Source organism: Micromys minutus (assembly GCF_963924665.1).
Source record: "Micromys minutus genome assembly, chromosome: 8".
NCBI lineage: Eukaryota > Metazoa > Chordata > Mammalia > Rodentia > Muridae > Micromys > Micromys minutus.
This window is the reverse complement of record NC_137977.1, coordinates 4,844,491-4,869,649: the sequence shown is the minus strand read 5'-3', so window position 1 is coordinate 4,869,649 and position 25,159 is coordinate 4,844,491. Positions and strand designations below refer to the sequence as shown.

The 25,159-nt window shown below is 41.1% G+C and overlaps 1 protein-coding gene across 1 annotated transcript in view; it reads left to right on the top strand.

Moving 5' to 3' along the window:
- Positions 1-25,159, top strand: part of CDH2 (cadherin 2) — a gene marked incomplete at both ends in the record, with an annotated part of 205,978 nt that overhangs the window by 163,535 nt on the left and 17,284 nt on the right. The window contains 7 exons of the mRNA XM_080919693.1: positions 4,980-5,117; positions 5,766-5,951; positions 8,389-8,642; positions 9,810-9,952; positions 12,475-12,708; positions 13,056-13,289; positions 15,126-15,265. Coding sequence (XP_080775819.1) covers positions 4,980-5,117; positions 5,766-5,951; positions 8,389-8,642; positions 9,810-9,952; positions 12,475-12,708; positions 13,056-13,289; positions 15,126-15,265 — 1,329 coding nt within the window. The remainder of the gene's footprint in view (positions 1-4,979; positions 5,118-5,765; positions 5,952-8,388; positions 8,643-9,809; positions 9,953-12,474; positions 12,709-13,055; positions 13,290-15,125; positions 15,266-25,159) is intronic.

Here is a 25,159-nt window from a genome sequence, read left to right as displayed (position 1 = left end):
GTGGAAAGCCTTCCATTTTCTGAAGGAAAAAAAAAAAACTAAATCTATCTTGGATGGTTTGTGGTAATTCTGCCTGAGGCCAGGCTTAAATTACTTTGACTTTTTATGTAGGCTTGAATTTCTTTATTTCTATTAAAATTCACAGTTTCCTTTTTGTAGAAAATAATTTTCACTATCATTCTTTCAAGCTGTATGACACTTTCCAGTGATGGAGTCTCTCACAGTTGAAATGCTTACCAGAGTCACCTTTTAATCTTTCTTTAATCTGCACTTCTAAAAAGTCTATTATTTAAGGTTTTGAAATCTAAAAACATGAAGCTCTCCCCACCCCCATCGGTTTTTTGGCTTTAATAAAATACACCCCTGACTCTTTGCTGTATTACTTGTTGGTGGCTGTTCCTGGTTTTAACCTTCAATGGCTTTTTTCTCATCATGTTTAATCTCTGCTCTCTCAGGATTACCAGTAGCCGTTAGTTTTCTCAATTCTATGGCAAAATACCTGAAGGAATCAGTTTAAGGAAGAGAGGGTTCATTTTGGTTCATAGTTCAAGGGACGTTCCCACCTATCATAGGGAAGAAAATGTGCTGTCAGGAGCAGGAGGCCTTCCACATCCAGGAAGCAGAGAGGAAGAGGGAAGTGAATCCAGGCTAGAAAGCCAGGAGTCCAGTGGCCTATTCACTCTACATCTTAAGTGCTGGGGACCAGTTGTTCAAAAACATGAGCCTGTAGGAGGCACTTCACATTAAAACTGCACCACCTCCCACAGCTTCTCTGCCTTGTTTGAATCTGGGATTCTGTTTGGTGTGAGCTGTTGGACCTTCTTTAACCTATAACCCTCAAGTCCCTGCATCTGTAACATGGATCTCATGAGAGGATTGGCGGGATACTGTGATGGTTTGTGAAAGAGAAAGAGGCAATGTGCGTGGAGCAGTCAGTAAGCCTGCTGGTCAATCAGTCCTCGCAGCCACTTCTCCCCTGGCATAATCGGCAGCCCCTCTGTCTGATCAGGGTTCATCTGTTATTTTCTTCTATAACATAGTTTTCCTGGTGGGGAAAGACCAGTGTTTGCTGTGTCTTAGGCCAAATGCTTCTCATACTTGTGCCCTGGGCTCCTGTTAGCCCTGGCATGTGATCTCCTACTTGCTATGGAGTTGAGTTCTCACTTCTCTGCAGCCCCCCCCCCCATACTCTGCAAACATACTGAGTCTCCTCAATGGTAAAATGGCTCACCTGACCTGGAATGAAGGCAGGGGTCTTTATTTTGGCATCTCAGACCCTTTATGGTGTTGACATCAGTCTCTCCTTCATCCCTTCATCTAAACCCCCCAGAATTCCTTGCTTCCCAATTTGGAATAATGTTGACTTCACCCATACAACCACTTGCAAGTCCTTGTGAAACTAGCTTTATGTGCTCTTCCTGTGCGTGCACATGAATGAGGGATGAATGCAAGCACAACATGAAGTAGAAATAGACATAAAAGTTAGACAAGGTGATAGGAATGTGTTTTAGGGCACAGTCCTGAAGCCCTGAAACAGTTCTACCTCGAGGGATTTCAGAAGCCCTTGAACAGTTGACTTTCACTGGTCTGACCCAAAACAAAAGAAAGGCTATTGTTCAAGGCCAGGATTTCTCAGCCAGGCACCACAGACACTTTGGACTAGTTCTTGATGCAGCATCTGTCCTGTGCATGTTCCAAAGAACCCCCAGCCTGAGCCCATTATATGCCAGCAGTGCTTCTCAAGTCGCTATAGAGAAAGATATTCTCATTGGGCACAGTCATCCTGGTGGGGAATTTCCACTCTAGACAGAGGAGTTGACATGGAAGTGAACGAGGCCATGGTGATACTGAATGAATACAGAAAGTGTGGGACGGGGATGATCATGGGTAATGTGGCTGAAATGCACAAGTCAGCGAGAGGTGTGGAAATGAGCACAGTTCAAAAGAGCTGTTACATCCGGAGCAGGAAGTGAGGGAAGGGCTTGGAGTACACTGGATCCCGGATCCTGTGTAGCGCTTCGAGTACTCCCAGAGATTTGAACTGTCACACATCAGTGCCAGGCAAGCCTGAGTAGCCCTCCCAACAGTTCAGTTGCTAAAATCATAAGCTAGCACATCTGCCTTACCAAAAGCAAGAGCATTTCCCAGCACAGCCTTTGGACATGCACTATGTTATTTATCAGGCGGGTCTTTTACAAACATTGTATTTAAGAAATAACAGTGTCCCTTTAAAAAAATGTTTTGACTTTTTGTAGTTGAGACAAGGTCTTACTCTGCAGCCCAAGCTGGCCTGGAACTCATCTTACAATCCAGATTTGTCTAGAACTAATAACAATCCTCCTGTCCCAAGCTTCCAAGGCCAGAGATGGCAGGAACATACCACTACACCCAACAAAATGTTCTTGTGAAGCTTAACGATTTTTAATGCTAGCTTGAAGCAACAGGAAATTTCAAAAATTTTATCAATGGATGACAACATCTCAGTTCAATCCAAAATTGTATCTACTGTGCTTGTATAATTTTAAGTATTTTTTAAATTGAATAGACACTAGAAAACAATGCATGTCCATATGTTTTATAATATTTTTAAAAATAAAACTTGGATTTTTGTTGTAAATAGAACTCTAATGGCCATACAAATGATATTTCATAAGTCATTGGACATATTTAATACCACTTAATATTCTGTGCATGAGTATTTTGCCCGCATGTATGTCTGCACACCACATGCATGCCTGGTACCTTCAACGACCACAAAAAGGGAGTCAGGATACTAAGGGACTAGAGTTACAGTTATGAGTCACCATGTGGGTGCGGAGATTTGAACCCAGGTCCTCTGGAAGAGCAGCCGATGCTGCTTGCCTGCTGAACTGCTTGTCAGTCCCTGTCATAGTACATGTTTATTTTTGTAGTTTTCAGTTGGGAAACTGATCAAGTTGTCCCCCTGAGTTTTCTCAGTAACCATGAAAGGATGAAAATGAATGAGCAACTATCAGATTTATCTTTTAATTAAAATGTGTGTCATTTCTTCCTTCTTTTTCCTCCCTCTAAGCCCTTGGTTCTTCCTACCTCACTACTCAAATTTATGGTCTCTTCCTTTAATTGTTATCGCCCCCCACACACACACACATGTGCACTGGCACGAACACACACCACACTAAGTCTATTCCTGTTACTTATGTGTATATGATTTCAGGGTTGATCACTTTGAATTGGATCACCAATTAAAGAGCTCAACCCAGGGAGTAGCTAATCCTCTCTTGCAGCCATCTGCTGTCTGTGAAAGGGGTCAGACCCTGAGATTTTCTCCAAAGCAATAGGCCTGAGAAGGAAATCCATTGAGGAAACATACAGCTTACTCTGGGCTGTAGAAAAATGGTGTAGAATACAAAATTCTTAAAATGGTTTATCCTGTACTATATGTTTGCAGAGACTTTTCTAATTAAAAAGTACGATATATTTTCTTTTAGGAAGAAATAAGGGAACTAAAGTAAATATCAGCTAGAGATTGGCATTCAATCCACCGACAGTGTTTAAACTCCCATGTGTGAGGTTGGCTTTCCATCCCATTTCTTTCTGGTCCTTGCCCTTCCCTCTAATGACTACATCAAAAGCCACAATTTGTGCCTCTTCTCTCCAAGCTGCAGGACTTCTGTAAGAATAGTCGTTTATAATGTCGGCTATATTTAGAACCAGGGGAGCTGCACTCTGCAGTGACAGTTGTTTTGTTTAGTGTGAAGAAAAGAGTTTTGTTGTTCAGAATGGTTTAGCATTTAAGAATATGATCCTTTTTATTCTGTGCCAATTTTCAGGGAGGTTCCGAATGCCTTTAGGTAGTGCTTTTGGTTAGGTTTCCCACAAATAAAATGCTGTCAGCTGGCACTATAGATTTTTAAGATAATCTCAACTTTCATTAAACATTCATTATAGCTTCATTTGGTTCCTTGTTAAGATTGCCAATCTGTATTTTTCAAATAATGCGTGCTTGCCTGATAAAAATCACCTGATGTCAATGTTTCCCGTCTACATCTGCGATCAGGTATTGCTCAAATCAGGAGAGACTTTGTAATATCCCACTGCTGATCCATTCGTTGTGTTCCTATTCAAGTAAACGCCTAATACTTTACATGTACACCTGTCAATAAAACTTCTATTTAAGATATGTTTTATTTACTTATTTTATGTGTATGAATCTTTTGTCTATATGATATTATGTGCACTGATTACATACCAGAAACCCACAAAAGTCAGAAGACGACATCCAGATGTCTTGAACTGGAGTTAGAGATGTTTGTTGGCCAATCTGTGGGCTCTACACACCAGTTCTCTGAGAGGGCCACAAGTATTTTAACCACGAAGCCATCTCACCAGCCCCAAATTTTGCTATTTTTAAAAACTATATATAGTTCTTATATAACTTTTGAACAGTTGGTACTAATGAGAAATGAGGGGAAATATTATCACCTAATTATAAAAAACAGTATATGTAATAATATAGTACATATACTTGCTTATGTATGAAATATTAAGGGAAGGCAGACATACTTTGTCAATTTGTGAAATGCATATACTTTCTCTCTTCTTGGCTTCCTCATTACCTTTACTGTTCTAACCTGCCTGGAAGTTAATGTATGAAATGCCAGAACACTTGAATACTTATTGGCAATCTTCTGGCAAAAGGGAAAGTTGAAACCAGATGGAGGCTTCAGCTGAGCCATGAATTTCACACATCTGCAATGTATTCAGTGCATTCCTTCTCAGGAGTCAGAGTGAATATACACAGTTAAATCTCCCCAGACAAGGACCAGACCTGTGCTTCCTGACTTAAAGTAAACTCCATGTGGGAAACTGCAAGTCTTGTTAATCAGAATGAAAGATGCTGTGCTCTCTGTGGGTAATAAAGAGCCCTTTGCAGAACAACTGTTATGTCTTCTTGAGGAATTAACATCCTTTAACTTGTTATCTTTATGTCTTTTTAGAAAGTGCAACAGTATACGTTAATAATTCAAGCCACCGACATGGAAGGCAATCCCACTTACGGACTTTCAAACACAGCCACAGCCGTCATCACCGTGACAGATGTCAATGACAATCCTCCAGAGTTTACTGCCATGACCGTGAGTACAACCTGTCACTCAAAGAGCTTCAGTGTTGTGGTCTGTTTAGAAGAAGTTTTGTTATGAATAATAAATTCATTAGATAGAAATGAAACTTGCTTGGTCTGATAGAATGGCCACTGGCTCAGATGTTTCTATAGCATGGGCCTTAAAATGGGCATCTGAGTATTGTAGAGCCTCATCATCCCAGTTATTGTTACAGAAGTTAAAACGTTCTGCCTGTAAATACCTTGGTGCAGTGGTAACAGAATTCTTCCAATGTTGCAGATGCCTGAAATCTGTGCCTGATTTGTGCTACTTTTCCAGCAAATAATTACCTAGATCCCAAGTCATTTCCTATGTATGAGTCTTTTCTCTGGACCTCACATTAATCACACTGATATTCACAAATGGATGCTAATTTTAATACTAATGAAACTGCAGCATTAATGTAAAAGGAAAAAAAGATACTGGGTGGCCATAAAATGTTCCGGCATCTTTTCTTTTTTTTAGTCATACATAAACTGGGTAATTACCAGTATTACCTATCTCCTTGTTTAGTGTAGATCATAAAACTTTAATGGCACAGTAAAATCAGGCCGGTGTGGTCATTGGGCAGCTTGTCCTTCAGTGGGTCACATCTCAGACTGAGGTTTGTCTTTCTTGCAGTTCTACGGAGAAGTCCCTGAGAACAGGGTGGATGTCATTGTAGCCAACTTAACCGTCACTGACAAAGATCAGCCCCACACACCAGCCTGGAATGCGGCATACAGAATCAGTGGTGGAGACCCCACAGGAAGGTTTGCCATCATGACAGACCCCAACAGCAATGATGGGCTAGTCACAGTGGTAAAAGTAAGTGTCCTTTGGACCTCAAAGCTCAGGCTGCTACCAAGCAGGCACCAGACTGTGCCTTCTCCAATTACTTTGCTGTAGAATATTGGGACCTTTTATCTTTTAAATAACTCCAAGTCTGGAATTCCTGACTACTTAGTGGATTATGTGTTAATGTTTAATTTGTGTTGAGACTGAGAACAACATAAATTCTGTCCCATTATCACCACAATTAAAATCAACTTGAACAGATTTACCATTCTGAAGACATGAAGCAAAGTTAAGTGACTGTAGCTAATACATTAGTGGCCTTTCACATCCTGAAGAGTTGGCCATCTGCTAATAGTTGGAGCTTGTCTAATATATACCAGGTTCTCAGTTCAGTCCCCGGCAGGGCAGTGGGAGGAGTCAGAAGGGAAAGGAAGGATGCAATGCTTATTCTAGTGGAGTTTGGACAGAGAGTAAGTAAATGAAAAGACAAGAAAAATCACAAAAGTAAAATGGAACGAGTGGGTGGGGTGCCTACATTTTATAAATATTTTGCATTCACATGACAATTTTTAAATGATACTTTTATGACTGTCAGAAGCTAGTTTTCTTTTAGTCTAGCCAGGCATGGTGGCTTATACCTTTAGTCCCAGTACTCAGGAAAATTCAGAAGCAGGTAAATTTCTGAAAGTTTTAGGCAGGCCAGCCTGGTCTACAGAGTGAGTTGTAGGACAGCCAGGGCTACACAGAGAATCCTCACTCAAAAAAACAGAAATGAAAAACAAGTCTAGCTTTCTGATAATTAATTGTAAAAAAAAATGAAATAGAACAACATGGTAGCAGGCCCAAAAAGAAATCTCTTCAGTCTCATAGATAATAACAAATATATAGTTGTAAAATCCATTCAGGTGAACATCCCTTCCATTGAAACACTTTATGAGGTGAACCCTGCTGGCTGCCCTAGAGAGCAAGTGTCACAGAAATTCTCCTTTTCATGAATTGTGAGCTGTGTCCATGTGAGGGGGAAGAGGTGGAGGCTGGAAATCTCCTGGACACATGACCACTGGGAACCCATAGGGCCCGCCCACAACTGAGCTGTGTGGTCATCTCACCTACACCCTGGTGGAAGGAGGCCCAAGTGAAGCCTCCAAGTGTTTGTGCTTTTGTTAAGGACAGATGAGGTGAATACACAAGATACATGTCTCGAACTTCACGGACATCTATAACATACATAAATGTACATCAGAGGCATTCTACACAGCCTAACAAGCTTCGTTCCTGTCTTGTTTGAAGTATTTGAGGTTGACGTGTAGAATTCAAAGTCCTAGGATAAGAAAACTAAAGTAGACTTGATGGTCTGGAGATACCTTGGGTAGGATGCTGCGGTGTTAATTACATGGGTTTCTTGTGAGCTTGAGCTCTTGGTCATTCTTCTACAGCAAAAAGAGGACATGCCCTGACCTTCCCTGTTACTACCAAACACAGTGTATTTCCATTACCAACTGACCAAGAGAAATGCAGGGTGAAATTGCTCCAGAGTCCTAGTGACAGGATTCAGTGTGACTCTAGCGCTTAATGTGCACACGAAGGGTTATTTGTGCATTGTGTTAATCATTTAGAGTATTCTTACATGGGAGGATTAAAAACCTGCAAAATATTCAGAATTATTATGGAATACAGCCAGATTTTTAGTTTGCTAAGTAAAGGGGGGAGGGGAAGCACTTGTTTTAAGGGGAGCGTGTGTAAAAGCGCTTCGCTCTGCAATGTCTGTTTTAATTTATGAAAGATACTTTTTATTTACATTGAATGATTCATTGGTTGTTTTGGAGGTGGGGAGATGTGAATGCCAAGACACATGTGTGGGATGTTAGCGGACAACTTGTGAGCATCAGCTGTTCCCATCGTGGCTTTGTGGTATTTAATTCAGGCCAGTCAGGCTTGGTGACAAGCCTGCCTGCTGAGCCATCTCACCAGCCCCGGAAGAAACTTAAACTCTCCAGCCTAATTTTTAAAAACTGTACAGCATTTTTCAATTAGATAGTGTTTTTAACTATATAGTACTTTTTTTTCAATTCATTGCTGACTAGTGAAAGTTTTCCCATCTGAAAGGTAGTCTTTCGCCAGTGTTTGGGGTCATGAAGCCTCTTGTTCTCACTTGTCTTCAGATCATTTACTAGTTTTGGTTTTCAGTGCTGACTAAAAAAAAAAAAAAAAAAAAAGAAGTTTCTAAAGACATCTCAATAAATGGCTCCACGCAAGAATCACATGCAGTTTTGGAGGAACATAAATCTCTCTGTCAGGCTGTGTTTCAATGAGACAGTCCTGCACACTTTCCCGAAATTACGGACAAACTTCTTGCTAACTGAAGGGTAAAAGTTAATGTTTTGGAAACGGGACTCAGAGACAGATGAACAGCAGAACAAAATATTCTTACTTCTACAAAAATGTGGTTTCCCTTTTTCTTTTTCAGCCAATTGACTTTGAAACGAATCGGATGTTTGTCCTTACTGTTGCTGCAGAAAACCAAGTGCCATTAGCTAAGGGGATCCAGCACCCACCTCAGTCGACAGCAACTGTGTCTGTGACAGTTATTGATGTCAATGAAAATCCGTACTTTGCCCCAAATCCTAAAATCATTCGCCAAGAGGAAGGCCTGCACGCAGGTACCATGCTGACCACGCTCACTGCTCAGGACCCCGATCGATATATGCAACAGAGTATCAGGTATGAGACACTGCCGTGCTGTCATAATTAGATTCTGTGCCCCGTGTGGAAAGTGTTAAATGTACCCTGTAAGGAACATCCATTGCAACCAAAAGGAATTAGAAGATAAGATGATTTTATTTCTTACTTCTTACTTTTGAGTGTGATGTTTATTTGCTCTGGGAATTTCATGCATACATTCACATGCACCCCTAGTCCCTCTCCCTTCATCTCCTCCCAGTTTCTCCCACTGCATTTTCCTCCCATTTTCATGGACTCTCATATAATCACTGGGTCCTGTGTGCTCCGTCTGTATGTGCATGGCTTATGTGCATGGCTTATGTGCATGGCTGTAGAGTTATCCACTGCAGCCTGAGTAACCTACCTGGAGCTGCACTCCTAAAGAAAACTCATGATAAAAATAGTTCTTATTTTTGAGATTACAAAAGAAATTATTTTATGAAAATAGGCTTCTTTAGTCCTCAGCACCCATAGAAAGATGAAATGGAGACACATGTTTCCTGAAATAATTTTAAATTCTCTGGTGTATTTCCTTTGAACGACATCCATGACTTCATTGGGTTAAGAATACAAGATTGCATCTATTCGTATGTTAGTAGAAGGAAAATCTTCCTATCTCTCTGTCTTGTTCATTAAAAAATATCAATTATTTAGCCTCTACTTTTGTATCAAACACATAAAAAGCAACATAGTGAATTAACAGGGAAGCTCCAGGAAATTACAGGCCCCATCTTCTCCACATGTCCAGCAAAATGAGAACATGTAACAGACCAAAACGGGCCTAAAAATGATGTTCACCATGTACCTGTACAACACACATTTACGATGTGTATGGGTAGACTTCCAGCCTCAGCAAAACCTAGTTTCTCCTGAGATGAAACTGGGTAACTGACAGCTACTCCATCCAAATGTTCTCTGTAGTAGCTGAAGATAATTTAAAAATCGACTCATAATTTGGTTTAAGTGCTTTCAGACTGGCTGCTAACAGATGACCACTCGGAGTCCCCAGTTCTCCATGTGTAAAAATCAGGATAGTCAAATGACTAATTAATAAGCACATTAAAATCCTGTAGACTTCACCTCTAAAACTATGCCATAGCATGTGCAGGCTTTACTTGTGAAATTTCTTATCAAAAATATTTGAGTCACTGGACTTTCATTTTGCAGATACACAAAATTATCTGATCCTGCCAACTGGCTGAAAATAGATCCTGTGAATGGGCAGATCACCACTATTGCTGTTTTGGATAGAGAATCGCCAAATGTAAAAAACAATATCTATAATGCTACGTTCCTTGCTTCTGACAATGGTATGTACATACATTTGCTGGATTGTCCTTGTGGGTTAGACAGAGCTGTGCCTTTTGTACTGATGTAGGAATTAAGATTTTCTGCAGTGTTAAATTATACAGAAAGCAGACCTTTCCCCTTTTGAGGCTCTAAAGTTTGTTTCGTCTTGAAGTCTACATTTTTCTTCCCATTTCCCACTTGCTTTATGTACAGTACTTTTCTGCCTTCTCCATGAAGCACTCTTTGTATGTGTGGCTTCTATAGTGGGCTGGTATTGACAACACGTTCTCCTGCCCTGACAGGCAGACATACTGATGACACCATGTGAGCCACAGGTGAGGTCTAGCTTCAGTGTTCCCAGCATGTGGCTTTTTATATACTCTGCCTGTGTTTCTTTCTCTGAGCTTTTTCTCAGATGAATTCCTGTAATGTGCTAGAATATTTGCTTTTGTTCATATTCAGAAAGTGAGTATAAGAGCTTTGTGGAAGCGTTGGGTTTGAAGCGTGTATTTTGACATTCTTTCTTTTTCAGTGTGAAGCTCTGCTGGGTCAGAGTTGGTTGAAATACATAAGCATCTTCTCTTAAATATCTAAAATAAGGAGAGCTTACATAAGTGCAAAAGGAGAGCTTTGCTAGCTCTCACATGTGTCCAGCCTCTGGCTCTTCTATAGACCAGGCTGGTCTCAAACTCAAAACACCCATCCACCTGCCCCTGCCTCCCAAGTGTCAGGATAGAAGGCATGCATCACTGACAGGCAGTCCAGGTCCTCTTTCAACTCCATTAACTTGGTTGATTTTGTGAAATAATTATATAATGGTATTAATAGCTAATTTTCACCACCTTGGGTTAGATAGAATTGTCCAAATAAAGCTTTTATAGCAGTACTTGGCACAAGCTAATATTCACAGAAATATTTCTGTCATTGTGAATCGTTTCAAAATGGAATTACAACCATATTTTTAAATATTTTTAGTGTTAGAGTATGAGTATATTTACTTGTTGAAAACTACAAGCTTCAAATTTGTGGTCAAGATGTGCAGTTTTAAAACATTGCAGTGATGAGACCAACTTGCATGAAAAACTATGGGAAAAATGTGATTGGCCCCAGATGAGTTGCAGTATTTTGTGTCCTTTCTAATACAGGACCTCTGTTCAGCCTCTTAGTGTTAGACATCTGCAGGATCAGCCTCTGCCATGGGGGTAGTAAAGCATCTGGCCATGCTTGCTGGAGAATCTGTGGCTTTATGCAAACTGCCCTTTTCTCACTCTGCTGGAACTTTAAGTTCCATTGTATAGAGACTCAAAGAGTCATGGCGTTACATGCCTGCCTGTTGGTTTTGAGGTACAACCTGGCTCTTCACTTAGCAAGGTGGATTGCTTCTAACTGAAGAAATATTTGAGATGATTCAATTGAGTCCTTTAGAGCAGCAAAGCTACATGGATGGACTGAACTAGTTTCCATGTTGAAGAGGGAATTTCTTAGGAAGGGCAAGCTCTTAGTCTCTGTGCCCTAGTTTCCTTGTTGATAAGTGGCTTCACTGTTGCCTGCTTTGTAAAGTTATTCTGAGTTAATTGAATAATCTTAAAGTGATAGTAGATGTAAACGTTCCTCAAGCTACCAAGCACCATAGTGTTGATTTGGAGGGAAAAAGAGGAAGGGAGGATCTCAAGGAGAGGAGAGGGAGAACTGGGAGGAGCAAAGCAAAGGAAAACTGCTGCTGGGAGCTAATGATTGTGGGAAGAATATAAACAGAGAAAGAGGGGGTACACCTGCCTAGTTTTGTGGCCTCCAGCTATGGCACTTAACTATCTGGCATTCCGTGTATATATAACTGTTTATAAAATGCATATAAATACAAATGATATGTATATAAATGCACATGCATACAACTTCTTAGGTGTGTGTAGATTTTATAACACAGCCAGACTAAAGGGTCAGATGAGCTGGGAGAGATAACATGTTCGGGCTGATGAGAGCAAGATAAAGGTTACACAGAACAGTTATGTACATCTTTGTATATTTTACAGTATGCGGAAAAAGCCCATGACCATGAACAGTTTGCAGATGGGGCCCCTCATCTATTTACACCTCCTTTACAGAGTAGTGTGAATGAGTATTCACAGAGTCTTCGAGTCCTTTCTTATATATGTAGTTAGCCTAACAATGAGACATGATTTTCCCCTCCAGGGTGTGTGTTCCCAAGACGCCCATGTTCTTCTGCTTCTTGCCTGTTAATAGTTGCAGTGGTTACGGCTGGATGTGAACGTCCAGAGCTCTCCTCCACACCTTCACATGTCCACCCAGAGGCTAGAGGAGTAGGCTGTGCGTGAGCACGGAGTGATGGGCGCTAGAGCAGAGGAGGGATGGGATCTGTGCTCAACTCCACAGAATGGCACCATCCACTCAGCTACTGCGACACTGAGCAACTCCCATGCGATAACAGTGACAGGGACGAGAAAAGAGGCTTTGAAGAATATCACCCACGCGAGGATCAGCCAAGAAACTGTTGCCCTCAACTCTGCCTTTTCTCTCCTTTTAGGAATCCCTCCCATGAGTGGAACGGGAACACTGCAAATCTATTTACTTGATATCAATGACAACGCCCCTCAGGTGTTACCTCAAGAGGCCGAGACTTGTGAAACTCCAGAACCCAATTCAATTAACATCACAGCACTTGATTATGACATAGACCCAAACGCAGGGCCCTTTGCATTTGATCTTCCCTTGTCTCCAGTGACTATTAAAAGAAACTGGACCATCACCCGGCTTAATGGTATGAGTGGGTTAATTATTTGAATGCATGTAGAGTGCAGTACTTTTGAACCCTGGTATGGGAAATTAATTTTACATGCTTTATAATTTTCTCATGAAACATATTTTGAATGTTATGTAAAGTGTAAGAGATATTAAAATCACTTGAAACTTAAAACACCTTTTCATAATACAGAGTAATGTGATTTGTTTAATGGGGTCCAGTAAGGAAATACATTCTGGAAAATAGTACAGTGGGTTTTTGTTTTGTTTTTTTCTTTTCTTTTCTTTTTTTTTTTTTTTTTTTGCTTAAGTCTTACTAGGTGTTGAATGTCAGACATTTTCTCCTTTTCTCCCTTTTCTGTGTAGGTGATTTTGCTCAGCTGAATTTAAAGATAAAATTTCTGGAAGCTGGTATCTATGAAGTTCCCATCATTATCACAGATTCAGGGAATCCTCCCAAGTCCAACATTTCCATCCTGCGTGTGAAAGTTTGCCAGTGTGACTCCAATGGAGACTGCACGGATGTGGACAGGATTGTGGGCGTGGGCCTTGGCACGGGCGCCATCATTGCTATTCTCCTGTGTATCATCATCCTGCTGAGTGAGTGTTGGTCTCCGGGAGTGTCTTCCTTCTACTTCTGGGATGCTCAGCAAGGATCCCCCTCAAAGAACTAAGCAAGTCTTTTGGATGCCTGAGCACGTCCTGTCACTTGAGCGGGTCCCTTTAGCATAAGGTCAACAGTGAACATTAGCAAGTGCGCTGGAACGTTTGCAGCAAGCCCCCCAGTTGTGTCCCCTTAAATTCTTAACCGTTTCCTTGCTGACTGCACGGGGTCCCACGAAGCCTATTCCACAGAATGGTGTTAAACAGTCCTGTGTCTGGGCACGCACCTTCTGACTTGACTATGAATTTCTGGCACATAGGTGATGGTTTAGGAAAATAAGTGTGTTACTTTCCTTCGCTTCCTTGCATATCAAGTGCGGTTAGCAACCTTCTCCAGTCATGCAGGGATCAAGGTGTTTGTTTCTGAGGGAATGCACAAAATAGTGAGAGACGGTACCCCACACAGAGCACATTTGATGATGGAAATGGTTATACAGCTCAATAAATTGTCTGTCTTTAGCATAAGTGCAGATTAAGGAATTTCTTCTTTTCAAGATACTTTGCAATCTTTGGTTCAGTGGAATGTAGAGAATTAACCAGCAGAAAGTACTTTAGGAACCACTTCTAAGCATTGCAGGTTAAAAGACTGAATTGCCCGGGCCGAGTGTTTTATTGTGAAATAGCAGCAGGGCCCGTTTATTGTGTGATCACGCTATGCACCAATCACTTCCTTGAAAATGTTGGCCATTTCTTTTATGTTTTCTCCATTTACAAGTGTTCTGGTAATTTAGAATTCTGTCCCTTTATTCCAAGCAATTACTATAGATGCCTGAGCATTTTTTCCTTCCTGTGTGGAGACTGCTTTGACTATAATTTGAAACCTGCGTGCTATACTAATAATCCACTTGCTAGATTTAGCTCTGAACAGTAGCATATGAGATCATGTATCTGGCTTTTAAAGGAAGATATTTACTTTTATGGCCAATAATAAAAATGTGCTCAAATCGGAGTCATTAAATCTTTTTGTTTCAGGATGTAAACTGATACCCTCAGATTTTAGACAATTTATTCCTAGATGTGTGCTCAGGCGTGTAGTTCACTTTCGGCCAGAATGTGCCATACCCACCAGCCTGTCAAGACTGACTTAGGGATGATAGATTCAACCATGACAAAGTGACACAGGCATTGTGAAAGAAAATGAATTGGCACTGATTTTAACATCAACTTGGGAGAATTTATGGCTGCAGACCAGGCACTCGGTGTGAAGGATGAAAGCCTAATATTATTTCAGTGCACAAACTAATCCCCATACCTCCATAGCTGCATTGAAGTCGGCAAGAAAATGCAGAGTAGCATGACAGAGAAACACCAGCCGCTGGGAGTCAAAAAGCAACCAGGAATCCAATTACACACCCAGCTCTCATATCCTGCCCCAGCCATCTAAGCAAACACTTGTTCCCCTCTGAGAATTTGGGAGTATAACAGTGACTGACCGGTGCCACAGTTCAACTCTGTGCTGTTTTGTGTCTTTGGAGTTTATGAAGCATTCCGTCAGGATATCGATCCTCTAACAAGCCATGATGAAGATAGAAGCCATATAGTCAGTTCTGTAGACCATACCTCATGGGACAAAGGGGTTTATTCAGCGTGTCAGTGGGACACTGGAGACTAGAGGTCTTCACTGTCAGAGGACTGCTAAGACCCACAGTCAGAACGAGAGTGAGTCATGTGATCCTACTGTGTGTTTAAATCGGGAATGCAGAAGTTTGAGGTTTTGTAAGTCTAGCTTTCAGAATGAACAGCCGTGTGCATTTGTCCTCTTCCCCTATCCAGTCCTTGTTCTCATGTTTGTGGTATGGATGAAACGCCGGGATAAAGAGCGGCAAGCCAAGCAGCTTTTAATTGACCCAGAAGATGACGTAAGAGATAATATACTGAAATATGATGAGGAAGGTGGAGGAGAGGAAGACCAGGTGAGTGGTGTTTTAAATCTGTATGATTATGTATTATGAAAACCATCACATTTTCTGCCCTTTATCGTATCATATTATCAGCCTGCTGCTGTATTCCTCCCATAAAGTCACCCATTTCTTGACTGTTCCCCAAATTTCGTTATAGTTGTATTTATTTTATAGGAATATCATTGACTCAGAAAGCATACAACTTGAATCTGTTTCACGTAAATTCGTATTGTTTGCTTTCTCCTTTTTGGTTCCACTGGGTAATTACAAGATAAGTGCAATTATATTTTTATACTGGGCTCTAGATATACAACGTTGATATAAGAAGCACTAAGTCTGCTTATTTTGAAAATACTGCCAGGAAAATTTAATATCCCAGGCATGATTTAATCTCTGGTGACATAAAGCGGGGTAAATCCAGCAAATATTTGCCTCTACGTGTTTTAACATCATCGAGAAAAACTCAAATTTAAAGGTGACATCTACTCCATTTATATCTCTGTGGTGTCTGTCTTGGTGCCCAGCTTACAGTAGTTGCTGAATTGGTGACAGAATTTCCTTCTTGCTATTAAATAGTTTGTTTTTGTGTGTGATGTACACACGAAGCTGTATGTATGCAAGTGACCATAAGCAATATGTGAAAACTACAGGCCGCTTTGCTCAGAACCAACCTCCCTGGTTTCCTAAGAACAATATAAAGAGGTCCATATTGCATGCCAGGCATTGGTCACATACATCAGATATCTTTCTAGAATCTTGGAAGGCATGGATTCCTCTGAGAGCATCCCACTTTTGATGACTGCACAATGAGCTCCCCTTAGACTCTACCTAGGTCACAGATGCAGGATTTGAGTCTGGGTCTGTCCGGTGTCACAGCCTACATTCAGCCATCCATACATATAAATCATCTTGAAATAGTATGTATGTAAGTAAGTATTGCCAAGAAGTCACAACAGGTTTATTATCAATACATGGGGTGCTATAGTTACACCATTTCTGCTTCGGAAACAAATGTCAGAAAGAATAATCTGAAAAGAACCTGGCATTCTCGGGGTTTGGATCATCAGTAAATTGTTTTCTGAGTGCATTTGGCAATTGGCTAATCAGTATAAACACCCCCTACACACACACACACACACACACACACACACACACACACACACACTTCCTAGCACCTGTTAGGAACTGCTGTAATTCTTTTGTTGAGCAGAGCACTTTCATACCTGATCTCCATGTGTAACATTTCTTGCTCACATTTGCGAAGTCTTGTGCATTGTTGTGAGCCCATGACAGCAGGTTCTGTTCTTGATTTGCAAAGCCTGATCTCTCATTTAGGAGAGAAGCATGTTTAAAATGTCTTGAAAACTTGACTCAAGTGTGTAAAGCTGTTTTGAATACTGGCTAATTAAAGAGTCTCTGTAAACACACCCTAGGGCTTCTCACTTGTATAGATGTATTTAGGTTTTAAAATTCACATGTGACTTAATTCTTAATTAATCTACCTTTCCACTTACCCAGCACATCTGGATTTCATTGTTGTGCATGGCTCATCATTCTGTCTGTCTGTCTCTGTGTGTGCATGTGTGTGAGAGAGAGAGAGACAGAGACAGAGAGAGACAGAGACAGAGAGACAGAGAGAGAGAGAGAGAGAGCGAGAGAGAGAGAGAGAGTGTTAGGGGGTGTTTGTCTGTATATGATGTATGTGTGTTTGTGCCATATCTCCAGACCCTTTGGAAGTATCAACCTAAAACCATCTCACAAAGCTTCAGCAGAAAAATAATAATACCTGATAGTTGATTGATAAAATTGGAGGTGCTTGGGCAGGATACATTATTCTCAGCCTTGTAGCATATAAACCAAGAGCTCAGAGTCAGATGTCTGAATCCACCCACCCACCTTGACTTAAATTCCTTCAAGAAGTTGTTTCAGGTTCTCTCCTAGTTCATTTAGGAAAGATCTCTTTATCTGTTTAGGGTTTTGTTTTAGATCCAATAGTAAAACCTACCTTCTGGTGAGAAGGGAATGAAGAAGACACAGCAGAAATGCTCTAGCCTCCATGAATCTAAAACACTAAGACCCAATTCCAATCAAGCAAGATTCAAATTCCTGCTGGAGTCATGGAGGCAAGCAGTTGTCCCCAAGGAGAAGTGTCATTCTCCAAGGACTCAGATGTAGAATGATGGCTGACAAATGTAAATAAACCTAAATAAGACACGTTTAACTTGATGCTCATATATGCCTTTGGGGTTCCTAAAGCATTCTGTAAAACCTTGAAAATATCACCATACATTTTTGGTTTCGTCCTTTTGTGAATTCTGGAGTTCGCTGGCTCTCACAGACTTGTGGCTGTGAATGCCTTCTTTTCTATCCACTTCACCACTGTCCTGAGAACTTTTCTGAATTTTCTCTGCTTTGTGCTCTGTGAGTGATTCCCTTATCTCATACACCCCCTAACTTTGTGTCTCAGAAGATTCTCAGTTCTTTGGTGACATTTTAGTCTCTGTCAACAGCCTTTAGAGTTTCTGGTTCTTCTCAGGCCAGTTTCCCGTATAATCTACTCAATAATGTTTTAACTTAATAACAAAACACTATACCTGATGTAGGAATGGACAAAGGGCACTAGCTCTAATTTTTTTTAAATCCCCGAGGTCCTCTGCATCCCCAGAGTTGCTGTGTTTGCCTTGCAAGAGCTTCCTAACAAGCATCTTGTCGCTGGTTTAACATGTTCACTCATGGTTCAGCAGTTGTTAAATCTAAATTGCAGTTCATTTGTACTGCAGACATTGTTTGATGAACCCTTTGTATTCTAAGTTGAGGCCCATAGGACGGCCTTCCTGGTAGACACCAGCCCCATCAGCCTATAAATCTTCTCATGACCACCGATGTCTCTCTCTAAGTTCAGATTTGTCCTGATGCCTTTATTTTATGGTGATTTCTTTTTATCAGCCTCACTCTTGGGGAGTGGGAGATAACGGTGCCTATGGTGGCCTGTCTTGGAGGCCTGCCTGTTCCTGCTCTCATAGAGCCTGCCTTCACTTGGTCCTTAGCGCATCGCTTCTAAAGCTCTGAGCTGTTCATGTAGCCGACTTATTCTTGATGTTAGAGTGTGAATAATAGTCTCAAACTTTTGAGTAAAGAGGAGGCTCCCTACAGACATCAGAGTGTATCTAGCCCCCATATCGATGCCTACAGCACCCTAGAAACTCCCTTTCTACGTCGATCAAGCAAAATGACAGATTACAGGCAGTATCTAACGGTGCTCTTTGTTTACATTAAAGGTAAAATAAGTATTGTTAATTTATTATAATTTATAAAACTCTGATGGATTTTTTTTTTGTGGCCGTCATTTCTGTAATCTGTTTCACACTGTTAGACCTGGAAGTCCCACCCATGTAGTGTAAAAGTGGTTCATTTTACCACTGATGAATAGTGTTGAATGCTAAGAAACATCTGCATACTATTTATCCATTCTGTTTCACTGGGAATTGACAATGTTTCTCCTTTCTGTAATGTTTTCTTCTCCTTGTTGAGCTGACAGAACCATTCCATGTGATAGACACGAGCTTTCTGTCAGATGAGTAAATTGAAGGGCTCATCTCATAGTCTGCTCTCTAGATTCTCCTAATGATGAATGTTCTTACGATGAGCAGACATTTAACAGTAGCCAGTCTGTCATTACTCCTGTTGTGGTTAAGCTTTTATGTTCCATTCAGAAGACCTTGTCTGTCATGATAATGAACCCTAACCCTTTCTCATTGAATATGTCATTTGTGAGCCGTACAGAAGGTTTTGTCAGTCACACTATGACCGACCTATGCTTGGTTTTTCTGTGGGATTTAAGATGTGGATTTGGAGGTCCTGTCTTCATCCTCTGTTAACTTAAATGAAAAGGAATCATGGTTGGTAGTAGATGGTTATGTATGTGTAGTCCTGTGGTTTGGTGCTCTACTATTTTCTATTGCTTATTGTTTGTTATTGTTACATGACCACGTGGCCTCCATTAATGTTGCTATATGATAAAATCTAAACACGTGTTTGCATGGATTTATTAGAGGAAAGGGAGTCATGCACATGCGATTGCTTACGTGTCACAAGAAGGTCTTAGGACAACAAGCAGGAGTCATCTTTCTTCCACAAGGGACTCTGGGATCAAATTCAGGGCATCAAGGTTTGTTGACAAGCACCTTCCCCCACTGAGCCATCTTGCTAGCCCTCTTTGAAAATATTTTTGATGGATTCTTTTACAATTTGTCTCTGTCCTTACTGAAAACAGGAATAGTTTATGAGCATGCTCTTCAGTTCCCGAGAAGCCTGGCTTTGTTGAAATACAGCATTTCCTCTTTTCTACAAATCTACCATGGTCCTTGTTAGGAATTCTATTGTTTAGAGTGTAGACTGGGCAATGTAATAGGAGTCTGCAGCTAGGGCCTCAATACATCTGGACAGTGTTAATTGTTTTTGTCTTTTAACACAATAAGTAGCATTTTAAGGAGCATGTATGTTACTGGTGGTCTGAGTGGGGACTGTTCCTCTGTGAGTGGGCTTGTGATACGTAGGTACAGGTCTGCCATGCTTGACGTCACACACAGGTAGTCTCAAAGACTCCTTTGCTGTCCTGTTATCAGCAAGAAATGGCCACACTTGTCCTCCTTTAGTGATCTGAGAGACCCATAAGCTAGTGTCTGGAAGGAAGACTACAGCTGTCTGCATCAGAGTATGTATATCTCAAATTTAGCCTGTAGCTGGATTACCCAGGTTCTAGCTCTTCCAGACAAAACAAAGCAGCCTTCTTCCTGGCAGCTAGCTGATTTGGAAGAAATCAAAGCAAAGTTGCCCTTAACAAGGGCAGGTCTTATCTCCCCAGATTAGCATCTCTATCTGTTGAATTTCTCTGCCTGGGTTGTTGATTTCTTTAACAAATAGGAGCGGCCGAGGAGGGGGGTGGACAGTGGAATCCTGTGTCTTTTATCCTTATCTGTTGGGAGCTTGTAGATACTCTGCCCCTTTGTGATTGGTTAATGGTCAAGGCCAGAGTGGACCATATTTGAAACTGCATTTGTAAGAGGCCTGTCAACTCTGATTAGCTCTATTGGCTGGTGGGAAGACCCTGTTTGTATACTGTCTGGTCTTTTTTCTTAGGGTGAGGCTCCATCTTTATCTGGCTCACTGCAGTCACCAGCCAGGCCCTGCTGGTTGTCAAGGCATGTTTAATTACCCTCATTAGTAAATGTCCTTCTGGACCCTTTCGGCCAACAAAACTGGTTGCACATCCTGTATCAGTTTCAATAATCTCTGGGTCTAGTTCTTCTATATCAACATCCCTAATAAAATCAGGGGAAAATGTACAATACAGGGCGTTTCTTACTTTCCCTGGGACCTTCTTCTTTGAACCCCTGGATAGGAAACAGAAACTTGCATTTCTTTAAGGCTTAGACTGTTATGATAATTCTTCCATTAAAGCCAGCATTTATTAACTCTTTGCCTTTGTAAAAGCTCTTACGTGTGGATCCATGTAGTGTATAAGCTCCTATGATGGGTGTGAGACATGAACTGGGTGGTTTGCTACTGTGATCTCGTAGACTCCCAGAACCTTCAGGCAGAGTAGACATTCAGTGTTGGAAAGTGGAGAAGCAGGATTGAATGTCCATTGAGGACAAAAAGACGGTGTTTAGATATATTATAGCATCCTCCACAAAGCTCTTATTCATTCAGGGCACTGATGCATTGCCCTGCCCTGCCTTGTGCAGGGGCATTCATCTCTGGGCTCCCCTACCCCTGCTTTGCAATACAGAAATCGACAGTGTCCTCTGCTCTCAATTTTAAGAAGTTGACGTTCACACTCGTGGCCACAGCTGTGGCAGGTGTTCTTAGTCTTCTAGAAGACTTGATGACGGTGATGGTGGAGATCGCTGGATGACTGCTCATCAGAACTAGCATAAGGCCCTGAGGGGTCAGCCCAGTGAGCAGGGCAGAGGTAACTGACACAGGTCAGGGCAGGAGGTCTGCAAAGAAGTAAAGATTTAACAGTGGTCTGATAATGAGTGGGTTCCTGGCTCTCCCTGCCCTCTGTATTCCAGGTCTGCCATATATTCGCACCTATTGCTCTGTCCTCCTGTGTCTCACATGGTAAGCATTAGGACTAGTTGAGATTGGCAGAGGATTGAGCCTTCACTTTCCGTGATTGAGGATGGAATGTGAGTTCCTAGATTTTAGAGGCAACTGGGAGCTAGCTAGGTTTTACTTGCTAGGTAGGTTTTGTTTGCTAGCTAGATTTTGCATGCTAGCTAGATTTTGTTTGCTAGCTAGATTTTGTTTGCAAGCTAGGTTTTGTTTGCTAGCTAGATTTTGCTTGCTAGCTAAGTTTTGTTTGCTAGCTAGGTTTTGTTTGTTGGCATCAGTTAGATGAACCTTCTTTGTTTATTTTAATGTGATAATTATTTGCCTTTGGAATTTCCTTTTCTTTTATTTTGATCATGTTTTCTCCCAGTTTCCCAACTCCTCCCAGATCTACCCCTCTTCCTTCTTAAACCCTTCCACTTTTAAGCCCCTCAAAATATTTTTGTTAGTATATTTGTTTGCTTTAAGCACCACCAACAAGTTCTAATTTTTTTCTGCCTACATACATTTGACTCTAAGACCACCCACAGGAGATGGTTGCCCTATTAGGATCCACATCCTTGAGAACAAAATGGTTCATCCCTCCCTAAGACCCCTTAAGTGTTCATAACTCCTTAACTATGGGTGGAGGATTCTTTCCAGTTCGATTTCACGTTGACGGAGTTGATCTTGACCAAAGGTGCTGTTGTCCATGAGTGCCATGGTTCTGTCAGATCCAGAAGACTCAGTTCTGCTCCTGTTCTTTCTCCCCTCTGTCTCCTACCAATCAGTCCACCTCCTCTACAGTGTTTCCTAGGTGTGTGTGTGTGTGTGTGTGTGTGTGTGTGTGTGTGTGTGTGTGTGTGTGTGTAGATATAGATGTCCCATTTGTGACTAAGCACAGTGAAATTGTTCTAAGAAAACATCTAATACCAACCAACTCCAATGGTTTGAGGGACCCGTGTGATAGCTGGATTCTTTACGAAGGAAAGCATCTGTTTATTCCCTGAGCTCATGGCTGTGTTTTACAGACTTTGAAATTTCAGAAACGTGTGAGGAGGGAAGCACATGATATTCTTGCCTCCTGATATTTTGTGAAAATGGGACAATTTAGAAATGTCCCCTTCTACCAGTAGCAATCATGGGAAACTAGAAACTTTTCTCTAAGCAAGATGAATATGTTCTAGTAACTTTTCCTTGTTATCTTTTGTACCAAGCTAGCTTCATTAGCTCATTACCAGCCTGTATTTTGTGGATAATTATTTCTGAAGATGCTGATTACATTATGTGCTAATTACTAAGCTTTGGATGAACAAAAAACAGATTTCTATGAGAAGGCTCTATTATGTTCCAAGTGCAAAGGACGGCTTTCAATAGTGCTGATTTTAGAAGACTGAAAGCCCATTAATACATGTCACCAGATTTATTACTGAAAATTAGTTAGAGACATGATCACCACCTCAACCCTAGTTAAAATGTATTCTTTGCTTCCGTAACAGTACTTTAGTGTTGGGTTCTGAGTGTATTTGAGAAGGATTAGCCAGTTAGTTTCATTCCTCATGGACCCAGTGTGTTCACATAACCACCATTTTCTACATGTGCCTTTCAATGTCAGCCTAACCACACATACCTGCAGTCACTGATGCCACATGCACCGAAGGAGGATTTATATGGGACTTAAGTGGAAACGCATCACATATCTTCCCAAATCTCTGGGAAGATCCTGTGGGCCACATGCTTGGGATGAATAAATGGATTTAGTGAAACCACCTAGCCTTTCCCCAAATCATGTCAAGTATTGTGTGTGGAAACCCATTCAGGTGTTTTGTATGGACAGTTTTGACACCACAGTCTGCACATATCCGGTCTGTCATACATGGTGTGGAGATGTGCATCTTTGGACATAGGAGGCAAAGAAGGTGTAGCAGCAGCTCATGGAGATGAGAAGGGCATTAACTGCAGGGAGCACCATGAACCTAGAGGCCAATTTTCCTTATAGTCGCCAGAATTCTCTGAACATAATCCGAAGGAGTCGTGCGTCATGAGCTTCCTTTAGTAGTTCATGTCTCAGGAACCAAAATGATTGGGAACCTAGTTTGAAATTGTACCAGGAGAACATGCTACACACAGCTAATCATTTTTCTTTCATCATGGGGAATTCTGATGTCTGGTTTTATGAATGACAGTCGCTGCTGCATACCTGGTGTCAGTCACTTACTCTGCATTGTTTGCCCACCTATGAAGTGGACATACAGCGTCAGTTTCAGGACCATGACACATTGCAAGGTCTTCTTCACTGTACTGGATATCAGACACAGTGACATTTTTTTTAGTGTTTCTGTGTATGATCATCAAGGCTAGCGACTTAGCTGTAACATACTTTATAACCACTGGAAGTTACTCTCTGGAGAAGGCCAAGGGTAAGATCCAATTAAATGCTTAAGTGTGTCTTGCAAAATTGAGTACATACACAAAGTTGGAAACCAGGGACTCAATCTATCTAGCCAAATTACTAAAAACACAAAGTCTAAATATACAATTTGGACAAGAATTAAAGTCTGGAATCCAAGCATGTTGCGTAGTCAGAAGAATGGGGCACAGATACAAGAAAACCCTTGAAACCCATCCAGACTCTATCTGCTTGTGCCAGGGGGTCTCTGTAGGCAATCAGGCCAGACCATCTGACGGAACTAGAGTATTATTTAACCATTCTGTATCTGATCCCTTGAAACCATTCTTTTACAAAATCTTTCTGCTTCATAAGCAGACTACCAGATGGTGGAATCTGGACACGACTGTGAAGACCACTTTCTGCATCTTTATTACTGGCAAGGTTCACTCTCTCAATGAGGCCCCAAGTCATCCATCCATGCATGCCCACCTGCCAATGCTAGCACATGTTAGTTATTTTAAGAGCAAAACTGAATTCACAGGAGAGACTTGTCAGAGGTGGGATCAACACATCGCTAGTCTCTTTTTTCACGCTGTTCTCAACACACCGATGGCCAGGTACACATTGCTGAGCTGGGGAAAGTGTGACATACAGAATGGTGCCCATCCATCTACTCCTGCTCACTGATTGTCTCTAATGTGTGTGTAATTTGCATGTGTTTGTTCTATTTCTGTTCTTGTCATTTCATGTGTACAAACCAAAATTTGATGGAATTAGTTTTAATATTCTTTTGCTTCCTGGCTAATCATAAGTGTACCATTTTAGGTTTAATTGAAAGGAAATATATTGCTATCTCAGTAATAGAAAATATTAAGAATTTGAATTCGAGATATGCGTCAGCACTATTCTAAAAAGAAAGAAGTGAAGGAGGAGAGAGGAAAAGGATGGATGGATACTATATGATGTGAAAATGTTAAAATGGCCAGCTCCACCCTATGGTTGTTCTGATGCATAAAGAATTTTTGGAGCACAGCCAAAAGCCAATTCCTTTCTCCTCACCCTATTTACGTTTTGTACGCACTACAATAGCAAGAGGGTAAAAGTGTTGAAGGAAAATGTGTGCCCGTGGCCTTGTTCTTCATGGCTATTTTAGTGACTAGTAAAACTTACTAAAGATTTGTGGTCAGTTTTTTTCTGTCTTTTTGTCTTTCTTTTTTTCTCTATTTCTATTCTTTCTCTTTTTACGAAGTTTGAATTCAGACTATTAAGTTCGATCCAGCAATTATATGTTTATAATCAACTCAAGTCACATATTTACACTATAATGGTGTCAATGTCTGAACAAAAGCCCATGACATCAGAATCCAGTGTTATAAAGTCAAATACTAAGTTCCTTGTGGAAATGTCTTCATGAGTAA